General features: G+C 41.4%; 1 protein-coding gene across 1 annotated transcript in view; it reads left to right on the forward strand.

Moving 5' to 3' along the window:
• Nucleotides 1-24,141, forward strand: part of dnah9l (dynein, axonemal, heavy polypeptide 9 like) — a 95,051-nt gene that overhangs the window by 40,178 nt on the left and 30,732 nt on the right. Inside the window, exons 32-51 of the mRNA XM_060918035.1 lie at nt 2,507-2,667; nt 5,421-5,577; nt 5,672-5,817; nt 6,156-6,272; nt 6,368-6,506; nt 6,655-6,747; nt 8,575-8,769; nt 8,951-9,028; nt 10,941-11,073; nt 11,162-11,289; nt 11,426-11,574; nt 11,663-11,813; nt 11,903-12,034; nt 13,969-14,142; nt 14,352-14,556; nt 14,715-14,880; nt 16,724-16,826; nt 16,982-17,221; nt 19,263-19,424; nt 23,268-23,461. Coding sequence (XP_060774018.1) covers nt 2,507-2,667; nt 5,421-5,577; nt 5,672-5,817; nt 6,156-6,272; nt 6,368-6,506; nt 6,655-6,747; nt 8,575-8,769; nt 8,951-9,028; nt 10,941-11,073; nt 11,162-11,289; nt 11,426-11,574; nt 11,663-11,813; nt 11,903-12,034; nt 13,969-14,142; nt 14,352-14,556; nt 14,715-14,880; nt 16,724-16,826; nt 16,982-17,221; nt 19,263-19,424; nt 23,268-23,461 — 3,023 coding nt within the window. The remainder of the gene's footprint in view (nt 1-2,506; nt 2,668-5,420; nt 5,578-5,671; nt 5,818-6,155; nt 6,273-6,367; nt 6,507-6,654; nt 6,748-8,574; nt 8,770-8,950; nt 9,029-10,940; nt 11,074-11,161; nt 11,290-11,425; nt 11,575-11,662; nt 11,814-11,902; nt 12,035-13,968; nt 14,143-14,351; nt 14,557-14,714; nt 14,881-16,723; nt 16,827-16,981; nt 17,222-19,262; nt 19,425-23,267; nt 23,462-24,141) is intronic.

Here is a 24,141-nt window from a genome sequence, read left to right on the forward strand (position 1 = left end):
ACAAAACGGCCAACAAAATCATTTCCGCTTAGAATGTAAGCAAACCGAAATGATGGTAACAATTTATGAAAAACGTTCTAATAGACTGGTACCAAAATTCAAAAAAGTGCTTATTTCAGGAGTTAAAGGCATTTTTGAGACAAAGTCGGCAAACAGTCTTATTTTGTCAATTTGGGCGTGCCGAATTCAAATCTGCAATATGCCGAGCTCTATCTGACCTCTGTTGACCTCTAGAGGTCATTGAACTTTGGGCCTGTAAACGTCTCAGCTGAACCCAGTTTCTCAGCTTTCTAAGGAATGAAATGTACTAAAATGATTAACGAAGTTAGCAAATGGCCTTGTTTGTGAAATGTTTGGGTGCTGAATTCATTTTTCATTTATAAAACGACATATGACCTCTGATAACCTCAAGGTCATTAAACTTGGCCTATAGGCCTATGCATTTAACGGCATTTTTAAACTGACTTTACTCCCCCAAAAAGAATATGAACAGACAAAAAACAAATAGAAAGGAACAAATACAACATTAAATGCCAGTCCATGTACATGTGACTTACTTTTCACAATGAGAATGCCTCGGCGATCACCTTACATAACATTGCATTACATTTAGCGGTTATTGTTTATACAAAGCTACTGAAAAAAAGGACAGATTCAGCAGCATACAAAATGTGGGGGCATACAGGGTATACAGGTTAATCAGGGTTAGTATATATGAGAGTTTTTTTCTTTGTTGTTTGTTTTTTGTTTTGTTTTAAACGGGGTAAAGCCTTTACAAAAAACAAACAACAAAGAAAAAAACTCTCATATATACTAACCCTGATTAACCTGTATACCCTGTATGCCCCCACATTTTGTATGCTGCTGAATCTGTCCTTTTTTCAGTAGCTTTGTATAAACAATAACCGCTAAATGTAATGCAATGTTATGTAAGGTGATCGCCGAGGCATTCTCATTGTGAAAAGTAAGTCACATGTACATGGACTGGCATTTAATGTTGTATTTGTTCCTTTCTATTTGTTTTTTGTCTGTTCATATTCTTTTTGGGGGAGTAAAGTCAGTTTAAAAATGCCGTTAAATGCATAGGCCTATAGGCCAAGTTTAATGACCTTGAGGTTATCAGAGGTCATATGTCGTTTTACAAATGAATTCAGCACCCAAACATTTAACAAACAAGGCCATTTGCTAACTTCATTAATCATTTTAGTACATTTCATTCCTTAGAAAGCTGAGAAACTGGGTTCAGCTGAGACGTTTACAGGCCCAAAGTTCAATGACCTCTAGAGGTCAACAGAGGTCAGATAGAGCTCAGCATATTGCAGATTTGAATTCGGCACACCCAAATTGACAAAATAAGACTGTTTGCCGACTTTGTCTCAAAAATGCCTTTGGGTGTCACAATTCTGGATTTTGGTACCAGTCTATAACAATAATTCTTGGAAGAAAAAAAAGAGGTTCTTACCATCAAATACTTTTCATTCCATATTTTGTTGCTTTTTTAGTTTTATTTATTTTTTGGGGGGGCATTTTGTTTTCGAGTAGAGTTTTTATTTCATTCTCAGTTGATTCAGTAACACGGTCTGCCGTTTTCTTCTTTTTCTTTAGGGTTTATTTGGTGGTTGGCAAATCAACTCATTACCGCCACTGACTGGGCTGGAGTGTGGGACAGGAGATATTTTTTGGGGGGGAACTAATATCTTTTTTTTTTTTTTTAAGATATTTTGGTTTCTTTTAAATACTTGATAAAATGATATATCTTACTTGATGCGCTCTGCCATTTTTGTTTTCCTCTACTCACGGTCTATGAGCTGATATCCTAGTAGTAGAGTAGCCAATTAGAGAACGTGATTGCTCATATCCAGTGAGTGTGGATAGAATAAAATGTAATATCCTATTAACTAAAGTATTCGTTTTATTAAAAAAAAAAAGAAAAAGTTAACATTAAATTAAAACCTTTTCTTTTATGAACATTTCTACTACCTCCATTTGCTTCTCTAGTTCTTTTGCTTTCGGCAGTCTGTAAAAAGAGGGCTTTGATTTATTGTTAAATCTGTTTGTACAGCTTTTTCCCATTTTAGTTCCGTTTGCTTTTTTTGTTTATCTGTTATTTGTGCTGTCTAAACAATATAATTACAGCTAGGTAAAACTAAGAGTTGGTCATAATCACGATTTTAATTTCATGATTTTGAATTGTGATAAATTTGTATTGCGGTTTATCGTGGCACGCTCTATCGGTACATGCCTAATGGACATGCAGACCATTCACAGTTGTGTTTTGTGGCCTTTTTTTTTTTAAAGCAAAACTGAAATGGAAACCTGCCTATTAATGCTGTTGTAATTGAGTTCCATCCTGTGTACTGTGATTTTCGTAGTAAAAGTAAATGTGTTCATCTCTAAAATACTATTTGAAGACCGCAGTCTGAACATTTACCAGTAAAGATATGATTTGAGTATCATTTAGCGGAGTGTTTTGTAACACGACAAAGTCATGCTGCTCATTTCTTAGGTGATGACCGGCCAGGCCTTTGCCTGGTTGTCTCAGTTACGCCATCGCTGGGATGAACAGCAAAAGCACTGCTATGTCAACATCTGTGATGCCCAGTTTCAGTTCTCCTATGAATACCTGGGTAACACCAATCGACTGGTTATAACACCACTCACTGACCGGTTAGTTACATTCTGTCTCTCTCTCTCATCTACACACACAACGTGTTCAAACCTGCCTTGTTTCATTTCATACAATAAAGCTTTCAAATGATTTTTCATCTTTTTTTTATCATCAGATAAAGAACCATGTTGTCTGGGGCAAACGGCATATAGTTACCATGTTGTAGATTGAGGGTCAGAAATGTTTTACTGTATAAATCGCTGTTTTTAAAAAAAAAACTACTATCAAGTTATACTATGTAGAAACTGCAGGTATGAAAATGGTAAACTAATATACATAATTAACCATATCCATACTGCGTTTTGGGGGCGGCACGGTGGTGTAGTGGTTAGCGCTGTCGCCTCACAGCAAGAAGGTCTGGGTTCGAGCCCCGTGGCCGGCGAGGGCCTTTCTGTGCGGAGTTTGCAAGTTCTCCCCGTGTCCGCGTGGGTTTCCAGGGTCTCTGCACATTTCTGACCAGCAAAAATAATACTTTTTAAGACCATTTTAAGACCACTGAGTATAAAAAATAAGACCACTACCGCGGAACAAATACGTACAGTAAAAAAAAAAAAAAAAAGCACACTCTAGGTTAAGTTCAAAGCATTTTTTTTAAATAAATAAGTGCATCTTCTGCAGAACCCACAGTATTTCTGCCTTCAGCGTAGCGGTTGGGGCGAATGCCGCGAAAGCACTTGTGCTGGGACCCGGAGACCAGGGCTCGAAATTAACTTTTTTTCTTTGTGTCCCCCAGTGGTCCCGAATTCTGTGTTGCATTGTCCCGAATGGAAGCAATAGTGTCCCCATTTTTTTCCTCTCTGAAATAACCAGTGGTTAATATTATCATATGAAGTTACTATTATATTTGTAACTATGCGATTTTGAACCCTTTATATCATTTTTACAATAAGTCACAAGACACAAGCGACACATGTCCTATACATCATCTACTTCAAAATTACAGTTATTGCATTTTCAGTTTATTAAACTTTGGCGATCTCACTGTATGAATAGATACCCGTTTATTTAAAGGGGCCAACTAGCTCATTCAGAAAATGTTTCAACTCCCTACATCTGCAGTACACTTTAGCTGAAAATAAGACCCCTTTTATGTTCATTTCATCTACTTATACCTTGAATATCTGTTGGCACTTATAAGGCCAACTTATAATTTTCACCATTACCGTTATCCATTTTATGAACTTTCCGTTATCCATTTTATCCATTTTTTCCGTTATCCATTTTATCCATTTTTTCCGTTATCCATTTTATCCATTTTTTCCGTTATCCAGCCACATCATTCCTGTTGTATTTTATAACGTGTCTAACAGTGTTCATTAAGTTCATTCAGTTGCTAGCGTTGCCTGCAGACCAGGCGATGACACTTTGGATCCTGAAGGTCCCGGAGACGTTATGTCTGGGCTTTCAGTTTCTTCCCCGCGGTCGGTCCGCTTCAACCACTTAAGCATTTTTGTTCTGGCAAGAGTCGGCGCAGCGTGTGCGGTAGCAATTCCATTCCAAGTCCATATAATGCGGACACCGGCCGAAGATTCTAGAACAGAATGCGCTGCTCTGTAGCCTACGGATGCAGGTGCATCGAAAGTGTAGCTACTATGTATTTTTCGCTGTTAACGTTTTAAAATTAAAATTGACAAATTAGGTGAATGTCTACGTATGTGTTACGGCTTTGTAAATAATATTAATGTAGAACTTTTTTTCTAGATCTATTTTTTTCCATTGTCCCGGGATTGTCCCAGATATAATAATTTTGTGTCCCGATGACATTTTTTATGGTCCCCGGGACGTCGGGACACCGTTGGTTTCGAGCGCTGCCGGAGACGCTAAAGCTGGCGTTGCACTTTTTGTGACCGTAGAGGCGAACATTGGCATGGGGACTGTTGTTGCCCGACTAGCAGCATAGCGCATATGCTTTTCCCCTTTCGAGTGAGCGTCAAGGGCTTTACAGCCCATTGTTGTTAACTTGATGTCTTTCCGACATACCTTACATCTCGCTTCATATTCTGAAGTTGCTGTTGTTAGCCAACTTTTGTATTTTGGCTCCTCAAGCCACTTGTTACTAAACTTACACTTCCCCATCTCCGCTCATGTTCAAGTTCAACCACTTCTTCCTCGTCTGCTCTACTCTCAGTGGTTCTACTACATGGATAAAAGAACACACTGCCCCCTGTGGCGTGGTTCCTGCGCTATTAGAACTAGTGCTAGACACACAACGGCTCTTGTGCTACTTGTTCAGCATCTTGATAACAAACGACGCTGGTTGAATAAATAACGTTAGCGCGGAAAAAAAATCCAGACATATGTTTTTTTTTCATTTACCGTAGGCTACCCGGATGAAATTTAATACCTCCCATGTGAAATTTAATACCATAGCTCAAAAAATAGCGAAATATAATGCTTTTTAAGACCTTAAAAAACACATATTAAAAATAAGACTTTTTAAGACTTTTTAAGGATCCGCGGAGACCCTGGTTTCCTCCGGGTGCTCCGGTTTCCCCCACAGTCCAAAGACATGCAGGTTAGGTTAACTGGGGACTCTAAATTGAGCGTAGGTGTGAATGTGAGTGTGAATGGTTGTCTGTGTCTATGTGTCAGCCCTGTGATGACCTGGCGACTTGTCCAGGGTGTACCCCGCCTTTCGCCCGTAGTCAGCTGGGATAGGCTCCAGCTTGCCTGCGACCCTGTAGAAGGATAAAGCGGCTACAGATAATGAGATGAGATGAGATACTGCGTTTTGTTTTTTTTCTATGCGCAGATGTTACATCACACTGACTCAGTCTCTCCATCTGACGATGAGTGGTGCCCCGTCTGGCCCAGCTGGGACGGGCAAAACGGAGACCACCAAGGACCTGGGACGCTCACTCGGCATCATGGTCTATGTGTTCAACTGCTCAGAACAGATGGACTACAAGGTAACGAGTCACATTCAGAATAAGAACTGAATGACTTCCCTTAGAGGAAATATAGATCAGGTGTATCATCTCTCTTTTTTTTTTTTTTCCTCAGTCCATAGGTAATATCTATAAAGGTCTGGCTCAGACAGGCGTTTGGGGCTGCTTTGACGAGTTCAACAGGATCTCTGTGGAGGTTTTGTCTGTGGTCGCCGTACAGGTCAAAACCATCCAAGATGCGATTCGGAACAAGAAGCAGAGGTTATATCATGTCGCATTGTTTAATTTTTTTTATATCTGACTCTGAATACAAGGACATCAAAAAGCTGTCGCGTACTGTATGTCAAACTATAACGTGACAAACTATAAATAAACATTCTCAACATTTCATAGTGCTCCTGTGCACAGTAAAATAATTTCTTCATTTCAAAAATAATTATTCCTGCACCGTGACACGTTTCTGATTGATTTAACCCCCCAAGTAATAATCTGCTAATTCAAGATGTGGGAAATTGTCCTGTCTCTTTGGATTGCTGATTACCCAAGCCACACTGATTTGATTTTTATTGATTTTGATTTTATTTCATGACTCTGAGCAGGTTTTACTTCCTTGGGGAAGAGATTGAGCTCAAGCCAACCGTGGGGATCTTCATTACTCTAAACCCAGGATATGCTGGAAGAGCAGAACTGCCGGAGAACCTGAAAGCGCTTTTCAGGTTCCACCTGCTTTGAAAAACTCAAATGATTAGCCAATCACAACCATTCCAGTATAAAAAAACGAACAAGTAAATGTGATTTCTGTGTGTATCAGACCATGCGCCATGGTGATTCCTGATTTTGAGTTGATCTGTGAGATTATGCTGGTGGCTGAGGGATTTATAGACGCTCGTCTGCTTGCGTGCAAGTTCATCAGCCTGTATACGCTCTGCAAAGAGCTGCTCTCTAAACAGGTATTGAGTTAAAACTGCATTTCACAGAAGTTAAACTAATCTAAAATGCAATTTTTGAACGGCAGCTATCTTTAATACAGAACGTCTGGAAATAAGAAACGACACAGGAAGTGGATTTGCATGTAAATGTGACCTTTTTGTATCGCAGGATCACTATGACTGGGGTCTACGGGCGATAAAGTCCGTCCTGGTTGTTGCTGGGTCACTGAAAAGGGAGGACAAGAGCTGTCCTGAAGAGCAGGTGCTCATGGGAACATCTGTCCATATGTTCTAAACTATTAATCTCTCTAAAAGGACTATATAGGATCATTTTGCTCTCACTGTATACTCGTATTGATCCTATTATACAGTATGTTAAGTTATTAATAATTGTTTGTCTCTGGTCTCTATAACATGACCTTTGTAGTACAACCCCAATTCCAAAAAAGTTGGGACAAAGTACAAATTGTAAATAAAAACGGAATGCAATAATTTACAAATCTCAAAAACTGATATTGTATTCACAATAGAACATAGACAACATATCAAATGTCGAAAGTGAGACATTTTGAAATTTCATGCCAAATATTGGCTCATTAGAAATTTCATGACAGCAACACATCTCAAAAAAGTTGGGACAGGGGCAATAAGAGGCTGGAAAAGTTAAAGGTACAAAAGAGGAACAGCTGGAGGAACAAATTGCAACTCATTAGGTCAATTGGCAATAGGTCATTAACATGACTGGGTATAAAAAGAGCATCTTGGAGTGGCAGCGGCTCTCAGAAGTAAAGATGGGAAGAGGATCACCAATCCCCCTAATTCTGCGCCGACAAATAGTGGAGCAATATCAGAAAGGAGTTCGACAGTGTAAAAGTGCAAAGAGTTTGAACATATCATCATCTACAGTGCATATCATCATCAAAAGATTCAGAGAATCTGGAAGAATCTCCGTGCGTAAGGGTCAAGGCCGGAAAACCATACCGGGTGCCCGTGATCTTTGGGCCCTTAGACGGCACTGCATCACATACAGGCATGCTTCTGTATTGGAAATCACAAAATGGGCTCAGGAATATTTCCAGAGAACATTATCTGTGAACACAATTCACCGTGCCATCCGCCGTTGCCAGCTAAAACTCTATAGTTCAAAGAAGCAGCCGTATCTAAACACGATCCAGAAGCACAGACGTCTTCTCTGGGCCAAGGCTCATTTAAAATGGACTGTGGCAAAGTGGAAAACTGTTCTGTGGTCAGACGAATCAAAATTTGAAGTTCTTTATGGAAATCAGGGACGCCGTGTCATTCGGACTAAGGAGGAGAAGGACGACCCGAGTTGTTATCGGCGCTCAGTTCAGAAGCCTGCATCTCTGATGGTATGGGGTTGCATTAGTGCGTGTGGCATGGGCAGCTTACACATCTGGAAAGACACCATCAATGCTGAAAGGTATATCCAGGTTCTAGAGCAACATATGCTCCCATCCAGACGACGCCTCTTTCAGGGAAGACCTTGCATTTTCCAACATGACAATGCCAAACCACATACTGCATCAATTACAGCATCATGGCTGCGTAGAAGAAGGGTCCGGGTACTGAACTGGCCAGCCTGCAGTCCAGATCTTTCACCCATAGAAAACATTTGGCGCATCATAAAACGGAAGATACGACAAAAAAGACCTAAGACAGTTGAGCAACTAGAATCCTACATTAGACAAGAATGGATTAACATTCCTATCCCTAAACTTGAGCAACTTGTCTCCTCAGTCCCCAGACGTTTACAGACTGTTGTAAAGAGAAAAGGGGATGTCTCACAGTGGGAAACATGGCCTTGTCCCAACTTTTTTGAGATGTGTTGTTGTCATGAAATTTAAAATCACCTAATTTTTCTCTTTAAATGATACATTTTCTCAGTTTAAACATTTGATATGTCATCTATGTTCTATTCTGAATAAAATATGGAATTTTGAAACTTCCACATCATTGCATTCCATTTTTATTTATAATTTGTACTCTGTCCCAACTTTTTTGGAATCGGGGTTGTACAGTACATTTGTACAGAGGTGAATATGTAACACATTAATAATGTGGCGTTAAGGTGCTGATGCGCGCCTTACGGGATTTCAACCTGCCGAAGATTGTGACAAGTGACGTTCCAATATTCCTGGGTCTGATCAGTGATTTGTTTCCGCTGTTGGACATACCGCGTAAGAGAGACCTGCAGCTGGAGCAGCATGTTCGTCAGGCAGTCACTGAGCTGCGGCTGCAGCCTGAGGACAATTTTATCCTTAAGGTCGGCTTATCATTTCCCAATTTAAAAATTAAACACGAGTTCAGTGTTTGGAACAAAACGCTGGTTTCTCTGGATCATGTTGTTTTACTCACCTACGTATCTACTTTAGATTCTTTCTCCTTTTTTTTTTAATTTATTTGTGTGGGGAAGATGTTTGGTTTGATCGCATTGCTGTTTACAGGTGACTCAGTTAGAGGAGCTGCTCGCTGTGAGACATTCTGTCTTTGTGGTTGGTGGAGCTGGAACTGGGAAGAGCCAGGTATACTTAACAGTTATTCCACAAAATTGAGTCGTACATGAGTTGGCTATAAGCCATGTACGACGAGATTGAGTGGAATAACGGTTTTATTCTATCCACATTTGCGACAATGTTTATTGTTAAAAGCGCTATACAAATAAACTTGACTTGACACATTCATTGGGTTTTGAGAAAGAGCATTTTTATTTGTTGCAAATTTGATAAACGGTTTGCAGCCGAGTGCGAAGCGGCTGGGATGAGGATCAGCACCTCCAAGTCCGTGGCCATGGCGCTCAGCCGGAAACGGGCGGAGTGCCTACTCCGGGTCAGGGGGGAGTTGTTACCTAGAGTGGAGGAGTTTAAGTATTTCGGGATTTTGTTCACAAGTGAGGGTAAGGGGGAGCGTCAGCAGTGATGCGGACGCTAAACCGGTCTGTAGTGGTAAAGAGAGAGCTGAGCCAAAAGGCAAAGCTCTCAATTTACTGGTCCGTCTACATTTCCACTCTCACCTATGGTCACGAGCTATGGGTAGTGACCGAAAGAATGAGATTACGGATATAAGCGGTAGAAATCAGTTTTCTCTGCAGGGTGGCTGGGCTCTCCCTGAGAGACAGGGTGAGAAGCTTGGTCATTCAGGAGAGACAGAGTAGAACCGCTGCTCCTCCACATCGAAAGGAGTCAGTTGAGGTAGTTCGGGCACCTTGTTAGGATGCCCCCTGGACGCCTCCCAAGGGAGATTTTCTGGGCATGCCCCACCGGGAGGAGACCCCAGGGCAGACCCAGGACACACTGGAACTGGCTTGGGAACGCCTCGGTATTCCCATGGAAGAGCTGGTGGAGGTGGCTGGGGAGAGGGAGGTCTGGGCTGCTCTGCTTAGGCTGCTACCCCCGCAACCTGGATCTGGATAAGCGGCAGAAAATGGATGGATGGATTGATTGATAGATAAAAACTTTATACTAAACGTCTGACAAAATCATTTCCGCTTCGGCGGACTTCTTAAAAACCTATCGATTGGCTGCACAAATTGACTTTAGTTTTTTTTTTTTTTTTAAGAAAGTGCTGTCTTGCCAAGGTATAGAATAGCTTTAGACGTTTAATTCTTCCTTGGACATTTTCAGTTCTGTAATTTTCAAACTTCTTTGAGCTTTTGAACCAGTCTAAATAAAATTTGATGATGAATGTAAACAAGCTGGCGAAATGACAGTAGCAATTTGTGCAAAATGCTATATAAAGGGGCGGCACGGTGGTGTAGTGGTTAGCGCTGTCGCCTCACAGCAAGAAGGTCTGGGTTCGAGCCCCGTGGCCGGCGAGGGCCTTTCTGTGCGGAGTTTGCATGTTCTCCCCGTGTCCGCGTGGGTTTCCTCCGGGTGCTCCGGTTTCCCCCACAGTCCAAAGACATGCAGGTTAGGTTAACTGGTGACTCTAAATTGAGCGTAGGTGTGAATGTGAGTGTGAATGGTTGTCTGTGTCTGTGTGTCAGCCCTGTGATGACCTGGAGACTTGTCCAGGGTGTACCCCGCCTTTCGCCCGTAGACAGCTGGGATAGGCTCCAGCTTGCCTGCGACCCTGTAGAACAGGATAAAGCGGCTAGAGATAATGAGATGAGATGAGATGCTATATAATAATAATTCTTGAAAAATAAAAAAAAATGCTTTTATTCCATATTTTGTTGCTTTTTTTTATTTTTTGGGGTTTTGTTTTCGAGTAGTTTTTATTTCATCCTTGGTTGGTTCAGCAGAGCGCTCCGCCATTTTGTTTTTAATCTACTCCCGATATATGAGTTGATGGCCTAGTAGTAAAGTAGCCAATCAGAGGGTGCGATTGCTCATATCCAGTGACTGTGGATAGAATAAAACCACTTGGGTTTCATAGGCAAAATCGAATCCAGACTGCTGTTGGTGCAAGTCATGTTCTTTGCACCTCTGCGCATAGATTTTGAAGACGCTGCATAGAACCTACTCAAATATGAAGCTCAAGCCTGTGTGGAGCGACATGAACCCAAAAGCTGTGACCACGGACGAGCTTTTCGGATTCCTGCATCCTGCTACGCGAGAGTGGAAAGACGGTATGTGTGTGTGAACATTCTGTACATGCACATACAACACAAAAGTTTGTATTATTAGTCATGTGTATGTTTTGCATATGTTTTTTAGGTCTCTTCTCATCAACTATGAGAGAGCTGTCTGCTTTGTCCCACGATGGCCCAAAGTGGATTGTTCTGGACGGCGACATCGATCCGATGTGGATAGAATCACTCAACACTGTTATGGATGATAACAAGGTCACTATGTAAAAAGATGACATGTCAGTCCTAGCGTGGAGGCGTGGCCTGTTTAAAGATACTCTAGCTGGCGCGTTTTTAAATAAAATAAAAAGCTTATTTCCAAGTTGTATACTTTGGTGTGTGTGTGGGGTAGGTGCTGACCCTGGCCAGTAATGAACGCATCTCTCTAACGTCCTCGATGCGTCTGCTGTTTGAGATCAGTCATCTGAAGGCTGCCACCCCTGCAACTGTATCCAGAGCAGGCATCCTTTATGTCAACCCACAGGACCTTGGCTGGAGCTCGTGAGTGACACCTGTTAGCCCCGCCCTCAGCAGATATTACTGCAGAGGTGTCACAGATTCTCAGTTGAACGTTCCCTTTGTTTTTCAGCTATGTGACGAGTTGGATTGACACGCGTCAGGCCCAATCAGAGCGAGCAAATTTGACCATTCTGTTTGATAAGTATGTACCGTACTGTTTAGAGCAGGTCCGGTGCAACCTGAAGACCATCACACCTATACCTGAGACGAGTATGGTGCAGGTACAGCAAAGCTATTCACTATTTCTTTACATATTCTCTTACATTAGAGTGGATACAAAATCAGGTGTGTGTGTGTGTGTGCTCCACAGACACTGTGTTGCTTGTTGGACTGCTTGTTAACGGATGAGAACACTCCCACCGACTCTCCTCGTGAACTTTACGAGATCTACTTTGTGTTTGCCTGTGTGTGGGCTTTTGGAGGTGCTCTCTTTCAGGACCATGTGAGTATGAAAAGCCAAAGTGTTAGCACTAGCATAAATGTTCATCCCATTTTATGAAATTGGACAAAATCCAACCAGCCGTACGTGTGAATTTCGCATGAAATCGAGCTGACCGTTTGATATGCTTGCATGCGTCTAATTGAGCCTTATTGTGAACCGTTTCTTTTGTAATGAAGCTATTTGTATAACACTTTTTATAAATTTCTTAATGATATGAAATATTTGTGCACCACAGTTCTCTGAAAGATTCTGCATCAATATACAGAACATAAACGTAATCATAAAGACTTTATGCATAACTGCTTTTTATTGGCGAAATAAGAAGCATTTCTCATGAAAAATAAACCAGGTTAAAGTGCATATTCTGGACCATCTCATTCATCTCATTATCTCTAGCCGCTTTATCCTTCTACAGGGTCGCAGGCAAGCTGGAGCCTATCCCAGCTGACTACGGGCGAAAGGCGGGGTACACCCTGGACAAGTCGCCAGGTCATCACAGGGCTGACACATAGACACAGACAACCATTCACACTCACATTCACACCTACGCTCAATTTAGAGTCACCAGTTAACCTAACCTGCATGTCTTTGGACTGTGGGGGAAACCGGAGCACCCGGAGGAAACCCACGCGGACACGGGGAGAACATGCAAACTCCACACAGAAAGGCCCTCGCCGGCCACGGGGCTCGAACTCGGACCTTCTTGCTGTGAGGCGACAGCGCTAACCACTACACCACCGTGACGCCCTATTCTGGACCAATTTTTTTTTTTTTATATGAAAGTATGTCCCTTTACACACTCATCCAGAAGGGTAGTTTTGCCCAAGGCCATCTGTCTACAGCAGAAAAAAATAAAATAGCAAAATGCGTCTGGAAAAATCCCAAGGGAGTCTGGAGCCAGATTCGTGACGTTACCTGCGGAAGCGCCAGCAGGCTGCGAGAGCTTTGCATGGTTTCAGTGCACAGCCTGTGTAGACCAAGCGCTCCCATTTCTCTCTCATTGTCCGGTCTTTTGGGAAACGATGAGTACTAATCCCATCAAGATTGGTGTTGCTACACCCTCCTACGATACATCTGTTAACCATTTTAATAATTACGCGAGAACGTTGAAGAAATTTGCAGAAAACCACCAGGTCATTTTCTCATAAACAAACCAGCACAGACGTAGGATTCAGAGGGAGGCGTCCCGCACGCGACGTCACGAAAATCAATGTTTCCCGGGAAATCCAAATGCCAAGTTTTTTCAGAGGTGGACCAATTCGCCTCAAATGGCTCGATTTCAACTGAATTTCTCTGGTATTGCGCAAGGTAAAAAAAAAATTTCAGAGAATGCAGAATGTTACAGATATTTGACCCAAAGTTTAATATAAAACAGGAGAATTGCATTGATCTTGCTCCTGAATTTACCCGTGATATGCACTTTAAAGCTGTGAAACCTCCTTAAAATTTCATTAAGGTTTTAATTCATGCATCTATCCCTCCATATCCTCCATAAATGTAGAAAAGGTATAAATCTATTTTCTGAAAGAATTTGAATTTTATATAGTGTGTAAATTTGTCCTGGAAACGTTGTAGTATTTATTAGCTGTAGCTCTTGACTATGTCAGTATTTATACTTTTTTAGATGCATTTTGTCCACAATATTGTTTCCTTATTGCTGGCATTTTGCTAAATTTTAGATTTCTTAGGCAGTCTGGAATGCACGTGAACATCTGCCGACTTCAGCTTATTTCACACGCAGGGTGTAACGGTTTCTTTAAGCACGTACGGTACTGTATTGAAAGGACTATTTGCCCAGTAGTAATTCAAGAATTATATGTAACATAAAAACATGTTTTTTAACATTTTCGTTTGTCTGCTTCTTTGAGACAAGTGCCACATTTTAATTGAAAACATATTTTTTCCCTTTTTTTTTTCCTCCATCCGTCTCTTAGCTTAGAGATTATCGTGGCGAGTTCAGCCGTTGGTGGAATAAAGAGATGCGAGCGGTGAAGTTCCCCTCTCAGGGAACCGTATTTGATTACTACGTTGACCCTAACACGAAGAAGTTCACTCCTTGGAGTGAACGCACACCTCCCTATGAGCAGGACCCTGATGTCCCACTGCAGGTATTCCTCACACGCAGTAAAACATAACTATATGGCAAAACTCTCAATACTATCGGTCTGGTATGTCGTATCTGTTGAGTATGAAGCACTTCAGTTCAGCATGACACTGATGATAAACAGTAAGTTTAAATTAATCTAAACAGTAATATATTTGTGGCTACATTTCACTCTAGTCTTAAGCTAATGCGAGTGTGTTTGCGTGTGCCCAGATGGTGCTGGTTCACTCGGCGGAGACGATCTGCCTGGCGTATTTTGTGGAGCTCCTCTTGCAGAAAGGCAAGCCGGTGATGCTGGTGGGGAACGCAGGCGTGGGCAAGACCATCCTCGTATGGGACACCATCTCCAAACACAGAGAGGAGTACATGGTGGCCAAAGTACCCTTTAATTATTACACCACGTCGGCCATGCTGCAACGTGAGCGAAGCACCTGCTAGCATCAGTCTACTGCTATAAACGTTGAATAAATTTAAACAAGCATTAACGCTGTTTGAATTTACACGTGTGCATATGAAAAGCAAATGTACGTACTTGTATGTGACACGCACGTTGTTGTCTTCTGTATCATGGGGCAGGTGTTTTGGAAAAGCCTCTAGAGAAGAGGGCAGGAAGGAACTTTGCTCCTCCTGGCACTAAGAAGCTGATCTACTTTGTTGATGATCTAAACATGCCTGAGGTCGATGCCTACGGAACAGTCCAGCCACACACACTCATCAGACAACATCTAGATTACTCTCACTGGTGAGTGAGTGTGTGTGTGCTTGTATTGCTTTTATCACTAGGAACAAATATGTCTTGTGATGCACTTTTTTGCTCTTCTCTACAACTATTAAATGCATTAATTACGTATGAACATATAAATAGTACTCTTTTTTTTTGTCTGTCAAGATGGTTACTTTCAGGGTTAAAGATGTATATAAAGTACATCGTAAGAAAGTCGTAAGCCCCCTATTTTTTTCATACAAACTTTTGTAAAAGATTTCTATTCTATGACTTCTACATTATCGACTCAAAAACATTTTAGAGTTCCAAACATTTTTTTTTCTTCCCAGCACAAAATTAAATATTACAGAAAAAAGATGTTTGTATCTGAGCGAGCACTTTTTCAGATTAAAAAAGAAAGCATAATGAAGGCTACTGGGTTTTGGTGCAAAATGAAGAAGCGAGTATGATGGTCAAAGTGTCCAGAAGAACTGTGTCTGGTTCTGTAAGATCTTCAGTAAAACCTACAGTTCATTTCCTTATCAAACTGCACTCATTGTACCTGAGACTAAATTTTTTTTTTTTTAAAAGCAAAGGGTCGTGTCACACCAAATATTGACTTTGTTTCATTTATTATGGCTTACTGTGTATTGTTTATAGCAGGGCTTTTCAAAGTGTGGGGCACGCCTCCCCTAGGGGGCGCCAGAGTTCTTCGGGGGGGCGCAACGTGAGGAAAAATAAACCAGAATAAGTTACTATTGCGGACATTTAGTGAACTTCAGCTAGCCTTTGCCAGAGACAAAATGGATCGATTTTTAGTACCTAAAGCTACAGTGAGTGAGGAGACAGAGTCTGGGCCAAACAAAAAAAGAAGGAAGTATGACCACGATTATTTAAAGTTTGGATTTTCATGGACTGGATCTGAAGGTGCTCCACTGCCACAGTGTGTTGTCTGCCAAGAGGTGCTAGCTAACGATGCTATGAGATCTTTTAAAAAGCACAGATGTTTAAAATGTGTAAAAAAAAGAGGTTTTAAGAAAGCACAGATGTTTAAAATGTGTAAAAAAAAAAAGAGGTTTTAAGAAAGCACAGATGTTTAAAATGTGTAAAAAAAAAGAGGTTTTAAAAAGCACAGATGTTTAAAATGTGTAAAAAAAGAGGTTTTAAGAAAGCACAGATGTTTAAAATGTGTAAAAAAGAGGTTTTAAAAAGCACAGATGTTTAAAATGTGTAAAAAAAGGTTTTAAGAAAGCACAGATGTTTAAAATGTGTAAAAAAGAGGTTTTAAAAAGCACAGATGTTTAAAATGTGTAAAAAAGAGGTTTTAAAAAGCACAGATGTTTAAAATGTGTAAAAAAGAGGTTTTAAAAAAGCACAGATGTTTAAAATGTGTAAAAAAAGATGTTTTAAAAAGCACAGATGTTTTAAAATGTGTAAAAAAAAAGAGGTTTTAAAAAGCACAGATGTTTAAAATAAAAACAATGTGTACAACAACCATTTTTTTAAATACGAATGGAACATTAAGTATAGCAACAATAAAAATTGTAAGGGGGGGGGGCGCTGTTATTTATTTGCTCTCTGAGGGGGGGCGGACTCTCCCTCACTTTGAAAACCCCTGGTTTATAGTATTTTATTTTTTTTAAATGTTGAAACATTTCATTATTTTGAAGCCATTTTTGGTCGACAGCATTTCTTTACGTGTGCCTGACTTTTGCCCAGGACTGTTTTTTACAGCGTCACTGAATCAGTAAATAAGCACACAAGCAACAAGAATGAGTGTAAATAACATAAACCCTAAATTTATTTATCAGTAATGGAGGACAATATTTGCTACGTCATCCTTAATAATGAAGATTACTTTTCTGTGTGTGTGTGTTTTCAGGTACGATCGCCAGAGACTGGTGCTGAAAGAAATTCATAACTGTCAGTACGTCACCTGCATGAACCCAACAGCTGGAAGCTTCTCTGTCAACCCTCGGCTACAGGTAACACACACACACACACACACACACACACACACACACACACAGTTGCAGTTCACAAGCTACATTTGCTGAACAGCATCCTTCTGTATGGTAGTTCAACTTTTTTTTTTCTCTTTCTCTCCATTTCTACCTGGCCCCTCCTACTTTCCGTACAGAGGCATTTCTCGGTTTTTGCGGTGCATTTCCCAGGTGCAGAGGCTCTGAATACAATCTACAGCAGCATTCTGTGTGGTCACTTCCAGCAGGGGCGCTTCAGCTACGGAGTGAGCCGCTCGGTGGGCGCGCTCGTCCAGGCCTCTATCTGCCTCCACCAGAAAATGACTCAGAACTTCTTGCCTACCGCCATCCGCTTTCACTACATCTTCAACCTAAGGGACATCTCCAACATCTTCCAGGTGTGTGTGTCAGTGAGTTTGTAACTCATCTCATCTCATTATCTCTAGCCGCTTTATCCTTCTACAGGGTCGCAGGCAAGCTGGAGCCTATCCCAGCTGACTACGGGCGAAAGGCGGGGTACACCCTGGACAAGTCGCCAGGTCATCACAGGGCTGACACATAGACACAGACAACCATTCACACTCACATTCACACCTACGCTCAATTTAGAGTCACCAGTTAACCTAACCTGCATGTCTTTGGACTGTGGGGGAAACCGGAGCACCCGGAGGAAACCCACGCGGACACGGGGAGAACATGCAATGAGTTTGTAACTTTAAGATAAATTTAAATGTACTGCTTTAAAAATGGAGCAATAAATGGCATATTGCTTGCACAGTTTATTTGATAAAATCCAATCCGTCATCCATATCTAAATTATCAAGGTGGACCATGTTTTTAGGACACCCAAAACCTCTTAAATAAGAGGCAGAAGAAATGAAACAGTAACTAGAATGACTAGATCATAATCTTCTTGGGACAAATGTGATTTTTTTTTTCTTTTCCGTTTAGAGAATCTGTTCTATGCTCTTTTGAAGTTAATGAAACATGGATAATAAAAATGCGTAGTGAGCATAGCGAGAACAAAAATCCAGGCAATGTTTTTTTCTTCTTTTTCCTGTCATTCATTAAACTAGCAGCTGTGCTCTGGATAAGCTGTGAGTGAAATAAGGAAGCTTGATATATACAGACAAGGACAGAGTTGGAGTAATGCAGTCAGGATAAAATAAAAGTACTGAAACCAAATAGCATAAAGGATGGTTTTATTTTAGTTTTTTTTCCCCCTAGTGTGCTGATTAATAAAACAAAATATACACCTGAGAAGTTACAGTGAAGCATTATGTATAAGGGTGTATTCAGACCAGGATAGTTCACTTGCTTTGGTCCGAACCAAATGTTTTTTTTTTTTTTTTTTTTCATTTTGGTGCGGTTCGCTTTCACACTGTACATTTTAGTAAGCGGACCAAAATCTGTCAACAAAGCCACGCGCCCTGAGGTCGTTCAGCTATTGGTCAGAGACGACACGCGCACAAAGCGTTAAGTTCAAAAGTAGTCACGGAGGCTTTCCGTGCTGTTATTCTTTTTAATGTCATCAAAGCTATATGTTTTTTCCAGTTTTTACTGTTTTCACAATTGTGCGATTACTATGCTGTTGTACAAGTAATTTATCAACGACGACTTCAAAGGGCAAGGCGGCTACAGAGGATAGCGCTGATGAGCGCACATCATGTTGTGACAGTTCTGGCTCTTCACGCAAGACGGAGGAGGTATGTGTCGGGATATTCGCCTTATCCATCGTAATAGATGAATTTCTTTTTTTGCGTCGCTAGTACCGCCACTTTTTGAAAGAATGTCCCTGATTTTAATGTAGGTCTGACGGAGTTTCTTCACTTTTAGCCGACATTGTTCTGGGGAGCGCGTGAGCCCCTTCTCCTTCATTTTCTCACTGAATACAGCAAACACGTCGGCATTTTTGTGTGTTCTCTCCAAAAGCTCAGATATGTGGACATCTGCCCATATATCCACAAGGGTACGCGGTTCTTCCTCGGCCCACGTTTGCCCCCTACTCATTTTTTTTGTACTCTGTAGTCTAGCCTACCACTGGTCTGAATGACTGAACGACTGTTGTAAGGTTCCCTTGACAACCGAAACAGTGTTTGCACTTTGCGGTGGAGTGTCAAGACTCTGTTTCCCATAATGCTCGACAAACGACGGAAGCTCCCGAGGTACAAAAAAGCAAAACTGTCAGATTAGGTCCGGTCTGCTTTCACACCTCCAAAAGGTCTGCACTAGGGTTCCTTTGGTCCGGACCGAGTCCGACCTTGCAGCTCGGTCTCGGTCCGCTTGTTTGGTCCGGACCAGAGTTCGGTGGTTTGTATTCAGACCAACCCAAAAGGTCCGGACCAAGGGAAATTTGGTTCGTTTGGTCCGGACCAAACAACGTAGGTGTGAATACGCCCTAAATTTGCAGTAAAGTGCACTGTTCGTGTGTGTGTGTAGGGGATTCTTTTTGCCCAGCCTGAGACGGTGAGATATCCCATCGACCTGGTGAACCTCTGGCTGCATGAGTGTTCTCGTGTGTACTCTGATAAACTGATGGAGGAGAAGGATGTTGAGCTTTTCAGTAAGATCTTGTTGGACACTGGGAAAAGATACTTTGAGGTGAGAGGGACACTTCATTAGTAAACCTTGCACGTGTAACATGTCACCATTCAGGGCTGTTAAAGCTAAATGCTTATTTTGAGTGTAGAGTTTATTAATGCTAAAACATCTCATCTCATCATCTCTAGCCGCTTTATCCTGTTCTACAGGGTCGCAGGCAAGCTGGAGCCTATCCCAGCTGACTACGGGCGAAAGGCGGGGTACACCCTGGACAAGTCGCCAGGTCATCACAGGGCTGACACATAGACACAGACAACCATTCACACTCACATTCACACCTACGCTCAATTTAGAGTCACCAGTTAACCTAACCTGCATGTCTTTGGACTGTGGGGGAAACCGGAGCACCCGGAGGAAACCCACGCGGACACGGGGAGAACATGCAAACTCCACACAGAAAGGCCCTCGCCGGCCCCGGGGCTCGAACCCAGGACCTTCTTGCTGTGAGGCGACAGCGCTAACCACTACACCACCGTGCCGCCCATGCTAAAACTTAAAGGAAACATTTGTTTATTAAGGGATGTGCATCTGAAACTTAAATAAAAGAAAAAAAATCACAATAATATTTAAATAATATTGGCTGGCGTTGAGTGGTATATCAGATATATATTCCATTCAGCTAGCATGATACTGAACAAGTCGAAGACGAGTAGCTGAATGGAATATATCTGATAGACCATGAAAAAAGTCAGCTATTATTATTATTATTATTATTATTATACATACACATTCCTTTCAGGTGTTCAACACGTCTCTCTCTTTCATAATTCTCTCAAAATCTTCCATATTTTGTAACAAAGCAAACCTGGCGGCCATGTTTGTTTACAAATTGTCCAATTCGCTCGCTAGAGCGGAAGTTTTACGTCTCCGACATGTGACGTCATGTTGTCTTGACAACCATGCAGTATCGTAAACCATATTCAAGGCTCATTCTCCATTGGGTAGAGAGACGTAATACACATACGATAAGCGATATGCAAACCAAATGAATGAAACCCGCTAGAAGGGAACAGAACACATATTTTTATTCCATCGAAAAGTGTCCTATACAGTTGTGTTCACAATTATTCAACCCCCACTGAAATTTGGCCAGTTTGACATTGATTTTGATCATTTCAGTCATCTTATTTACAATTAAATCAAAGAGGCACTTGTAAATTAGACAAATATAACATAACATTTATAATAAAATGACCACAAATGTCTTTTCTGTGCTCACATCATTATCAGTTTTATTCAACCCCCAAGTGACATTCATTCTTAGTACAACATCCTTTTCCAGTTATAACATCTTTCAAGCGTGAAGCATAGCTTGACACAAGTGTCTTGCAGCGACCAACGGGTATCTTAGTCCATTCTTGATGGGCAAAAGCCTCCAGTTCAGTCACATTCTTAGGCTTGCGCGCTGCAACTGCCTTCTTTAGGTCCCACCAGAGGTTCTCAATCGGATTTAAGTCTGGTGACTGCGATGACCACTCCAGAATGTTCCAGCCCTTCATCTTCAACCATGCTCTAGTGGACTTGGATGTGTGCTTAGGATCATTGTCCTGTTGAAAGGTCCAACGTCTCCCAAGCCGCAGGTTTGTGACGGACTCCATCACATTTTCTTCCAAGATTTCCTGGTACTAAAGAGAATTCATGGTACCCTGCACACGATGAAGCTTCCCAGTACCATTAGAAGCAAAACAGCCCCAAAGCATAATTGACCCCCCGCCATGCCTCACAGTAGGCAAGGTGTTCTTTTCTTCATAGGCCTGGTTCTTCCTCCTCCAAACATAGCGCTGGTCCATGGGCCCAAACAGTTCTAATTTAGTTTCATCAGTCCACAGAACACTTTCCCAAAACTTTTGTGGCTTGTCCACATGACTTTTGGCATACTGCAGTCGACTTTTCTTATTCTTTGGAGTCAGCGAGGGGGTGCGCCTGGGAGTTCTGGCATAGAGGCCGTCATTACGCAGTGTGCGCCTTATTGTCTGTGCTGAAACCTCAATGCCCACATCTGACAGATCTTTTTTCAGTTCCTCACCAGTCACACGGGGATTTTTATCCACCTGGCGCTTCAGGTAGCGCACAGCAGTCGCCGCCAGGATCTTCTTTCTGCCACGACCAGGTAGCGTTTCCACTGTGCCCTTTGCCTTGAATTTACAGATGATGCTTCCGATAGTATCTCTTGGAATGTTTAATATTTTGGAAATCTTCTTATATCCATTGCCATTCTTGTGAAGAGAAATAACCTCTTCTCTTGTCTTCTGGGACCATTCTCTTGCCTTCACCATGTTTGTCAACACACCAGTAAATGTCTAGAAGGAGCTGAGTATCACAGTCCTTTTAAATCTGCCTAATTGGTGCTTATTATGCTTGATTGATGGTCGTTGACATCCACAGGTGTTTTCAATACCTGATTGAAAACACTTGAATGAACCTCTGTTCTTAAGAGTGGTAGTCTAAGGCCCTGTCCACACGGCAACGGATTCAGGTGAATCCGATAAAATTGTTTATCGTTTCGGCCTGGCGGCCACACGGCACCAGCATTTTGGGTGCCCCAAAACGAAATCTTTTGAGAACGGGTTCCAGAGTGGAAAGATCTGGCAACGGCGCCGTTGCGAAGTCGTCTGGATGAGTAGAACGGATTTGTTTACGATGACGTCATAACCACATGTGCTTCACGCCGGGTAGAAGTGTAACGAACTCGATGCGAGTTGTCAACAAATCCTATAACTTGGTTCATGAAACGCGCTTACAAAATATTTTCACTGTGAATATTTATTGTGTAATGGTGCAAAGTGAGAGAGAGAGAATAGCCCTTAGAGCAGAGTCAATCCCGCCAGCAAAAATAGGGAAAAAAAGGAGTGATCTCACCTCTTCAGATGTTGGTTTAAGTCCTACAATACATTCCTCAAAAAGGGCTTAGAAGAACAAATTAATCCATCAACGTGTAGCATTCAATTTATTCCGGACCATTAAAGACGCCGCCTTCCGCGTAGAATCATACGTCATCCTCGCCGCCATATTGGATGGGGCAAAGCGGAGAATAAAGATGCCTCATTCATGTGCTGCGTTTAACTGTACCAACAGGTTTGCCGTCCAAACGAGATCACATGGGATTACCTTTCACAGATGAGACTGGAAAAATACTTTTCATTGTATTTGGTCATTATAATGTAATTTTACGAACAGATTTTTCTGACTTTGTGGCTAATATGAAGTCTCGTGCATAATAGTTTATGCGCATGCGTCCTTACTTCTTCGATTGTTCTGGTGTCTCCGAAGGGACCGTCTTACAGCGCCCCTAGAGGTGTGGCATGTGTATTGCATCGTTTTCAGCAAGCGTTGCGTTGCTATATGTACCTGATATTTTACTGATCCGTTGCCCATGTGGACGCGATATTTTTTTTAATAACATCTCGTTGCCGTTGTCGTGTGGATGTAGCCTTAAAGGGGTTGAATAATTGTGTCAATGAAGAAATCACAAAAAGGCCATTTAATACTTTATTACAAAAGCAATTGATGTCATTTTAGTTGCATTTGGTTCTTTAACAAGTCCTTGTAAGATGTCATTATGAACACAATTACAAATGTACACTGAATTCCCTAAAACCCTTTACAGCATTGGGGGTTGAATAATTTTGAACACAACTGTATGTATAATAATAAGAAATATTGATTTTAGTTTGTTTCTTATTTGGTGTTGGTTTGATTTGTGTGTCTGGCTTTGGTTCATGCATGTTGTGTTATTGTGACCTGATATTTGTTTCTCTTCATCACCCTCTCATTCATCGTATTCTCTGACTTAATGTCTGTCTGTCTCTCTCTCTCACTCACTCACTTTCTCTAATCCTGCAGGGGATAGATGAATCAATCTTGATCAACCAGCCTCTGATCTATTCACACTTTGCCCACGGTGTTGGAGAGCCTCGTTACTCACAGGTCAGTGACTGGGAGAAGCTGCAGAAAACACTGACGGATGCGCTGGAGCATTACAATGAGCTGCACGCCAACATGAACCTGGTGCTGTTCGAGGAGGCCATGCAGCACATGTAAGCGTTTGTGTCCATCCATTCGTTTATCCAAACATTTCTCTATCCATATATCTTTCGATTAGGGCTGGGCGATATGAGAAAAAAATTATATCACGATATATTTTTTCAAAATTTTCGATAACGATATATATCACGATATAAATCAAATCACCATTTTTGTATTTTCTTTAATTTTCTGCTCAAAATATGAACATTACAAATTAGTAGTTCCTTCCTAATTAACAAAAATAGCTTAACAAGCCTTCAAGTTTCACAGAACCAAAACAAACTGGATGCACATTCTTTTGTTCAAATGAATAAACTGAAACTGAAAAATAAAAACTATATACCATTGTTAATCATTTGTGCAAATTCTAGCAGCTTTCAAATAAACATAAAAGACATATTGACATGTAAACCTTATGCTGCAAGGAGAAAAAAAGTGCAATCCTGTACGTCAGTGTGTTTAAGGTTTTGTGTAACACTTTGTTGTATGTCCGATTTTAAATATCCAAAATACCTCCACACAACCGAAGATCTCTGGCCCTTCTTTTCAACAATGTCCTCCAGGGCAGTGCTCTGACTTTCCTGTTCAGAACTCCGGTCAGTCGGCTTCTCGCTCATTTTTATAATCGCTTTGTTTCACGCTTTGTTGGAGAAATGCTGCGCTCCTGCAAACTTCACCACAGCCATGCTGT

Source organism: Neoarius graeffei, chromosome 4 (genome assembly GCF_027579695.1).
Source record: "Neoarius graeffei isolate fNeoGra1 chromosome 4, fNeoGra1.pri, whole genome shotgun sequence".
Lineage (NCBI taxonomy): Eukaryota > Metazoa > Chordata > Actinopteri > Siluriformes > Ariidae > Neoarius > Neoarius graeffei.